General features: G+C 37.8%; 1 protein-coding gene across 1 annotated transcript; it reads left to right on the plus strand.

Moving 5' to 3' along the window:
* Nucleotides 1-3,684: 3,684 nt before the first annotated feature.
* MACC1 (metastasis associated in colon cancer 1) lies at nt 3,685-7,987 on the plus strand (the record flags this gene model as incomplete). Its single annotated transcript, XM_010184106.1, has 2 exons — nt 3,685-3,763; nt 5,949-7,987. Coding segments are annotated over exons 1-2 (2,118 nt in total), but the record flags the coding sequence as incomplete, so codon positions are not given.
* Nucleotides 7,988-9,206: the final 1,219 nt, after the last annotated feature.

Raw genomic sequence — 9,206 nt, forward strand, 5'->3', positions numbered from 1 at the left:
TGTTTGCTTTTTGGGCTTTTCTTGTTTTCTTCCTTACCACTATGTAAACCTCAGCAGGACATGTTTTCTTTGGTAGAGGGACTGGAAATAAAAAAAAAAAAAAAGCACTTGAATTTTAAAAGACCTGGAAGAGAATTCTGGAAGCATCACATGCAGCAGAAATGACATTTACAGCAAATCTGTCTCCTGACTTCTGCAAAACTGAACTTTTTACCTAAGAATTTATTTTTCCTCTAATGCATTTTTCTTCCTCTGTAACAAGACTGCCACATGCCCTCCAGCAGCACTCTGGGTCCTAAGTCCCCTGCTCTTATGGGTCAAGCAAAGCACCCCAGGCTTGAATGGCAGAGTGCACCTGGCAAACTGTTTCTTGCTTCTACACAGAAAAATGCCATTTCTCTCAGCAGTCACTCTGGTTCTCTCACTGGTCACCTCTGTAGCTGATGTCTTTCCAGTCTCTTCATTCCTTCATTCCCTGCACACTTCACACCGTAAGCTGACATACTATCAGTCAAATCATTTTTTGTACCATTAAGCGCTTGCCAATTTACATCTTTCTTACTCAATAGGTGCAGCAAATGAAAAGCTTAGCTTCTGATTCTTCTTATACATCATTCCCTCTTCTTGCAGCAAAAAGGTTTCAAAGCTTTCCCCTTCACCACTGATCAGCATGGCTTTATATCCCACATGCACTCATCTCTCTTCTCTTGTGGATGACCATTCTCCTGGATTTGTCCGGGTGAGTTCCTAATTAATAGGGTTGTCGTATCAAAAGGTTCAGTTGGGATACTATTGTATCACAGAATGTACCCATAGAAAAGAGGGAGCATTGGGTTTTCTTATTTTTCTAGTCTTATACAAAGGCACTGGGGATTTATGCATTCCCAGCACTAAGGCTGGAGCACAGGAGAGATGGGATCCACCCCTGGTGTCAGATCATGTTACACTGTTCAGAATGCACATTGCCTGGCACTCGATGGCACGTGTACAGCTTGTCCCCGGCATTTCCCACATCTCTTGACGTGCTGGCCAAATGTGGTCATCTTTTACCAAGGAATGTTTCTATTTCTTGCCTTCTTTTCTCCTCTTCTTGGCTGGCCTGAAGATAGGCCTCAATCACAAGGGCTCCCTCATCATGCTTTCATAGCAAGGAATGCTTTGGGGCGTGGGGGGGGGGGCTTATTTTTGAAAGTGGTTTTCCTTTTCAGTATCTGCCTTTTCTGCCTTTGTGCCAAGCTAGTGGTGAAGGTTTTAAGTAGTTCCCAGAGGAAACTTTTAGGAAATGGTTTATGCCATTTGCAGAAATTCTTAGCGTTTATAAAACTTCCACATATAATCTTATTGTCATGTCTCCGTCAATATACTCCCACTGTGTAAAGAAATTGTTTTTCTTTCTCTCTTCCTACCGCTTCCTCATGAGTTTCCTATTTCAGCCCCTATGCATCTACTTGCACTTTTGTGTTCTTTCCTCATCCTTACTGCCTCCCACTTCATACAGCTACTGAAATAATTACAGGTGTTTTAACTATTTAAAGAACTGCTCTTAGCAGTTCAATATGTCAATTGATCAATAAGTCATCACTCAGAGATTGCTGGCAACAAATACACCAGTACTGTAAAAAGTAGACTTTCTTTTTATACATTTATTGCAGTTTTAGAGTATGGATACCTTCAACTAGTGTGATTAAGCCTCCCCAGTCCCTGAAGTAGAAGCATGAGATAAAAATCTTGCATGTTTTTACAATATGCTCAGTTTTTCAACATTTTGAGATGCAGCAGCAGAGCAATTTTTACTTCCTTTCAAGAAATCATTATCAAAATTACACATTATCAAATTGTGTGTTATCAGAGACAGAAGGAACAGTGATTTTTGTATACAGGTGTGGAATGTCAGATCTTGGAATTATGATGTTGGGATTAAGGAAGCATTGTAGTTTTCAGTGTGGTTCTGATGGGGTATCAGTAGCAGAAGCCACAAGCTATTAGTCTTAAAGGCTAGCTTTCACTGCTACCTGAAATCAGGACTTCTAAGGCCAACATCTGAGGTTTCTGGTAACAGAGTAACCTGAAAGTCCATACAGCCCTGTGATAGTATAGTGGCCTGACCTCAGCCTCCTGGCCTGCCTGAGTGCAAATCAGCACCTGAACAGATTGCCTTTAGCTGAAGGTAGCTTTTGTGGGAAGACAAAAAAAGTACCAATTTACAGTTGAACTGGAAAAAAAAGGTGTCTTAAACCATGGCATTGTGCAATGGAAACAGACAGCTGGCTTCCAGTTTCTATTCAGTAATGCTTTGATATAAGTTATGCTTCCTTTTTCCCATAACTCACTTACTAGAACTGTAACTGAAAATTCCTTTTTCTTACACAGTAAGAAACCAGGCCAAATGCATCTATTTTTTTTTTTCCATTTGAAACATGGTAAAATGAGGTCTGCTTAGGCTTCAAGTGCTGCAGCAGAAGTAACAGTATGAAATATTTCAAACTCCTGAACAAAGCTGGCTGTTGTATCCTGTGCATGGACCCCCAAAAAATTCTGGATTTTTACCTTTTCTCTTTTTTTGTATATGTTTTTTATTGTTTAAGTTTATTTTGTTTTATTGTTATTCTTACATCTAAATGTATCTATTGCCCATCAGCATTTATACCCCACTAAGTATCCAGTGAGAGGATTCTGGGAAAGTCATTAAATGATCTCTTGGTTCATAGCACTGATTTAATGAGCTCTTCTGCACAAAAAAGTCTAGAAGACTGCATTGTCTCCAGTTTCTGTTTCAGGGACACAGTAACTTTGGCACATAGGACACCCAGCTCCTTTGAAGACCCTTCAACTCCTCTTTCTGGGCAGCTGAAAATAGCATTAAGCAGTGGGACCTCGAAAGGTTCATTCTGTTGTCTGTCTCAGAGCAAAGCCTCTTCTGGCCTGCCTTTGTGATATGTTTGCTATTGACTCTCTTTCAACCTTAGCATCTGGTTTACAGCTCTCATGTGGCCCATTCCACGTGCAAACTGTGTCAAAACCAAACAGAACCTCTTGTGGCCAGAAGAAGGAAGAGGAGAGACCTGAATGTCCTCTCCTGGGCTGCTACTGTGCTGGCATGGGCCCTGAAGAAGAATATTTAAAAGTCATTCTTGTAGACATTAAAAGGAAAATCTGGCCTGATGTTCACTAAGGGAAGAGCATAGGAAGAATAATAAACCAGAAAGGGTTCGAAATATTTTATTTTAATTGGGAAAGGAAGAAACATATCTATCTCTTCACTTTTAATGATTCTAGTCAAATTTATCTGAAAACAGGAATTAGAATTATTTTTTTTTAAGTTTTTATTCAGGACCTCATGAACAGTAGTTATTTTACAATTGGCTCAGTTCCAACTGCAAGACGTTTAATTATGTGAGTTATTTGACTTCACTATGGACTGGGGTTCTGCAGCTGTAGCATTGGGTGCCTTTAGTGCAAATTATATAGTAAGACTCACTCAGGATTGTGATGCTTTTGGGCAGACTCCATAACTTTACTCATAAACCATAACTTCACCTTTGTTTTCATTTGGGTCACATCCCAGGAGCAGAGCTCAATGATTCTTCAAGTTTCCCCTTTCTCAAATTGCATACTTGCTGATGTTTTACATGTTTAACTGTTTCCTAGGAAGAGAACACTTCCAGTAGTGGAGCAGATTCCCTTATGAGTGGAGAGATTCCACGGAGCAGGTCAGAGGGAACTTTGATTGATGTGGATGACCGGACACCTTCAGCCAGCTACAGTATGTCTCTTCTGCTATTTTCTGCACTAAGGCTCTCCACATAAAGCCTGTATTTCTGCAAAACTCTTAATAGTGTTAGGAGCTATAGCTACTCTGTAAACCCCTGTAGACAATTTTTTAATTACTTATTTTATTTAAATTGTTTGGGTTTTGCACTACTCAGGCAATCACAGATGTCTCTGGAGTCAAAAAACAAAGGGTTGTCACAAGGTCCCCCAGAAGAAACTTGCTGATATATAAGAAAAGTCCCCTGTCTCCTGCCATAACAAATGCAGGTCAGGCAGGTTGGGAGAAAAAGTTGGAATCATAAACCTTACATGGATAAATGCTATTAGGGTATATTTACTGAGGGTCAAGACAGGCAAGAAAAGAGGTATTTCTTAGTCAAACTACATTAATTTAGGTTTTAAGAACCTAGAAGGCAAGGTAATTTTGGAGTTAGCCCAGTTTAAAAACTGGAGTCCCAGCAAAATTGATTTACTGTCATTGCTATTTTAACTCAAAGTTAAGGAAACATTCCTCTCCACAAGGTAGGCATGCTCTTAGCTTTTTGTCCAATAGCACATGTGAGTAATGGCAAGCCTGCCACTTGCTGTTTGAGTTGGGGAGCAGGAATTATTTCCTCACTAATATCTTACACTCCAGTAATATGTGATGCCCTTTAGGATCGGGAAACAAACCAGAACCGTAACATTTCTTTTGGGATTAATTAATCTATTTTTAAATATATAATAATAATCTCGCAAGCAGAAACAAAAGGACTTTTCAGTTGGTGCATAAGTAGCCCCATCCCATCTGGTGGCCCTGGCCAAGGCTGGGTGTCCGAGGAGGGGGGAGGCTTCCCCTGGGCTCACACTCCCCCTGCAGCTAACCTGGAGGTCTCTTGTCAAGACAATGCTAGTGAAGCAGGAAAATTCTACTTTGGTTCTACCAAATTGGGATTTTTCTGGAACTGTGGAAAAACTTCATGGTTTAGGCTTTTTGTCACAATTCATGACAACTGAAACAAAAAGAAAAGTGCTAGTATTTCTTTTTGTTTTTGTGGCTGAATGCACTGTCATTTTTGCAATTGAGCAATAATTAGTAAGCTTGGAGATGGAAAGTACTATGGATAGTGTAATAATTAAGGATATAGATATGCTGAGAGAATAGAAATGCTGAATTTTCCCTCTGAAATTAAAATTATTTACAAGGATGTAGAAAGAAGGGATAGTATAATCTCTAGATATATTAAAAAAAAAAACAAACAAAAAAACCCAAAAAAACAGCAAACTGAAGTAATAGGAACTCAGGATAAAAAAGTTGCAGATAGTCTGTTTGTTACAAGAAGTGTGCATCTTAATCAACCTATAAGCTTCTGTGAAGAGTTATTAATATAAAATATATGAACATCTTGTCTTCATAACAAATATACATTACTGTTAATAATGAGTAGTTTTCTTAGAAAGCTTATTTAAATATCACTTATACACCCCTATTTGCCTATTTAAGTACAATCTCTGAAAAAATAGTAGCCACAGAAAGATTTCTCTCCAAATTTCAAATTGTACAAGACCTCGTAAGTTATACCAATCAATATTTTTTTTCTTAATGGAAAGTTAGTATAACAAATTCCACAGACGCTGAGATAAATTATAAGAGAGCTGTTATCAATTAAATGCATGTTCATTAGCATGAAAAGGAATCCTGAATCGTGCATTTATCTGCACTGTCTACAGTGTTTTAAAAATGAAACAGTAGTTGATTAATCTTCCAGAGAGTCAGAAACAAAGGAAAGAAATCCAAGGTATTTAGTAAAATGCCAAAGATTACTGGAATGTAAGGGTTTAAAACTAATGGGACTTTAGCATACCCAATGCCAACTGATAGCAATAGAAGTTAATAATGATCAGCACCTTGCAGAATATGCTTTACATCCTTCAGCACTAATTTGTTAGCATTCTTTCTATTAACAAACATTCTTAATGCTAGTTAAAAATCAAAATTGATACTCTTTACAAATCTGAAAGAGAAGTATATAAATGATCTAGATGTAATTTAGGAAGATAAATTTAGTCACTTGTTAACTTAACAGACTACTAGTTGAAAATGAATAGAATGTCTCAAGTCTCAGTGCTTTAGATGCTTCTGTTTTGTTTTTTTTTTGTTGGTTTTTTGTTTTTGTTTTTTTTTTCCTTTTAAACAGATGTCAATGAAAATAAACTAGGTTTGGGTGTTGACTGGACAAATGGATTCAAACATGCCCATCCTGTTTCCAAGACTAATCCTTTCTGGAATGAACTGTCAGCCTCCAACCCTTTCGTACATGACATAGCTGCTTCAAATCGAAGTGAAAATAATAAATATCTTTCAGTATTCAAAGAAAAGTCCTATTTGTTCTCAAAAGTTTCTAGCAACAGGGATTCTTTGGCTTCCTCAGGTGATGAGCTAGATATTGATTGTCTTCTAAGAAGGACTTCAGCAAGAAGATCTGCACGATCCAAGAGTATCTCTGACTTTCTGGATATTGTTGATAACCGAAGATTTAACTCTTGCAAGACAACACCTCAAAAAACTACAGCTTCAGATGTGATAATGCTTCAGAAAGACCGTGAAGCTTACAAGATGGCTTGGTTGAGTCAGCGACAACTCACTCGTTCTTGCCTAGATTTAGAAGCCATGAGCCATAGTCCTGGATGGGCACAAACACAAGCTACAGACATTCATGTAGTTTGTCGACTGAATCATGAAGGGGGTTCAGTACAGCTTCCTGACTCAGATATCAATGTTCATGTCCCTGTGGGTCATGTATTACCTGGGGAAATCCAAGAAGTTGGTTTAAAGGCTATTCTTAACCCTCCATCGTCATTCAACAATGATCTGTCTAGCACCATAAGTCCTCTGATAGAACTTACGCTGAGCAACCTGAACACGTGGGAAGCCATTTTCTTAGAAGTGAAAGTCGCGGCTAAATTGAAGAACGATCCACTCAGCCAAGTAATGAGTGATATTGTGTGTTTTTTTAGTCTCAGTAAAGAAGGGCCTTTTAAGAAGCTAGAGAATTGCTACACATATCAGGATACCATACAAGTGAAGCTAATGGACCTAAGTCATGTGATGTATGCAGTGATTGCTGTACAAGCAAACAAAATCCAGCCTCCAGCAACTAATGTCTGGGACTATGTTCATAGAATGGTCTCTGTTGGAATTTATGGTCCCAAACATATTCATCCATCTTTTACAGCAGTTTTTACAGTCTTCGGTCATAACTACATTCCAGGAAAACTCACAATTTGTGATATAAAAAAGGGAGGGAAAAGTATGCCTCCCGTTGTGTTTCAGCTGTGGGAAAAACATACATTTCTACTTGAAAAGCCACAAGATCTAAACATTTCTTTGGTATCCTGTGATCCAGATTTTGAAGTGAAGATGGAAGATCAAAGCAAAAATATTAAAGAAGAGGAACTGAAAACTGGTGAAATGGTCCGCCACCAATTCTTGTTTTCCATGCTTGGTTGCAGGGAGATGCATTTCTTTGTTTTCCTTGTCCAGATTAAAGTCTTAAAAAATAGCCAAGTAACACAGTTCCATGTTAAGACTCCTGATCCAGCTCCAAAATTAGGTGGAATTATCAGTAGGCCAAAACGCTTACAAAACCGCAAAGAAATCAAGTCTGCCCCTTTGCTTTTAATACCAACAGTTAAATATCCAAAGTTTCAAGATAAAACTTTGAGTATTAATACTTATGGAGTGGCTTTGAAAACTGTGTTACGCCAAAATAAGATTGACTATTTGCTAGAATATTTTAAAGGAGACACAATAGCACTTCTTGGTGAAGATAAAGTAAAAGCCATTGGACAAACTAAAATAAAAGAATGGTACGTAGGAGTTCTTAGAAAAAAGATTGGTCTTGTACATTGTAAAAACATAAAAGTTATTTCCAAAGAACAAGCTATGGACACTGCTGATAGTGAACTAACAACCAGGAATCTTGTTGAACAAATTGCATTGCCATTCAAAAAACTGACTTACATCTACTCAGTAGTTTTGTCTACAGTATCAGAGAGTGTTTATGACTGGAGAGCTTTGGCTGAGGTGCTAGGATATTCACATATGTCTTTGGATGACTTTAATGAGGCACATGCTGATGAAGAATCAGAGAGAGTTGCACACGTCATGAAAAGGATGAAGGAAGACTGCCATGCTAATAAAAAAAGAAGACTATTTCTTTATGAACTCATTGTTGTAAGTATTGCATGAATGAACTTGGTTACCGGGAATGCATTGCTAAGAAACTACTCAATAGTGATATATGAACAAGAAAACATGGTCCGCACCCTCAGAAATTAATTCTAAACAGTGTTCTGTAAACGTCCAGGAGCCTTGCTCATTTGGTAGGTTGACTCGGTTGACTTTTTTTTGGTTTTTTTTAAAACGGTTATGATTGAAATAGTTTTGTCTTCTACCATGCAAGTCATCATGGTAAATTCTTTCCCTGAGCAATTCATATTCTCATTGTGAAATATTTAGTAACGTTATAGTGTGGAAACTCCATTATTTATATATCCTGTGTACTCTAAGGTGTAAGTCTAAGTTTGCTTTATATTTTTAAAACAAGGAAATCCTGACCCACACATTGGAGACAAGATTTTCCGTATACACAGGACAACTGCGTAGTCAATGTTGTAGTGACCTAAGGACAATCAATATTGCAAGTACATAGTTTTTCAGTACATAGTTTCATGAACCTCATTTGTGAGCCACTGGACAACTTCTGTGTGAATCCATCCTATTACATGTGAATCAAAACTGGTTTTATTCTAATTGCTTCCAGGTAATAGGTTGCATTGGAAACCATCTTAATTTACTTAGGGAACTGTGTGCAAATTAATTTGAAATTAATGATTACTCAATACTGTCCTTAGCTGTGACTGAAAAGTCTACCAGCCTATTTAGGGTCAGAAAGGAATTAAATTTCTCATAAGAAAATTAAGTCTCATAAAAAAGGGTGTTTAAAAATTCACATTGTTGTCTTTTATCCAAAGCCTTTTGACTGTCTTGACTTGCAGTCCTTAACAGGGTTTGTTTCTCACATGTAGTCTATTCCTTTTGAAGTGCTGACAGCAATATCAGCAAGATTCAGAAAATTTTTGTAGCAGTGACCACTTACAACTCTTAAGCCTGCATTAAACTATGTAGAACAAAACTGAGCTCCCATGGGGAGGGGGGAGTTAAAGGTGACAATGAGCCAAACTTTTAATTAAATACAGTAAAACAGAGTTCATTACAGAATAGTGAGGCATAATTAGATTAACAAGATGTCCCATTTTGTTGAGATACTGTGATTTTGAGCCATGAAGTGCCAATGCAGATCCCTGTCTTTGTAAAGCTAGACTTAAAGCTAGGTATCACAGAATGACAGAATATTAGGAGTTGAAGGGACCTCAAAAGATCATCTAGTCCA

Source organism: Mesitornis unicolor, unplaced genomic scaffold (genome assembly GCF_000695765.1).
Source record: "Mesitornis unicolor isolate BGI_N332 unplaced genomic scaffold, ASM69576v1 scaffold6575, whole genome shotgun sequence".
NCBI classification, from domain to species: domain Eukaryota; kingdom Metazoa; phylum Chordata; class Aves; order Mesitornithiformes; family Mesitornithidae; genus Mesitornis; species Mesitornis unicolor.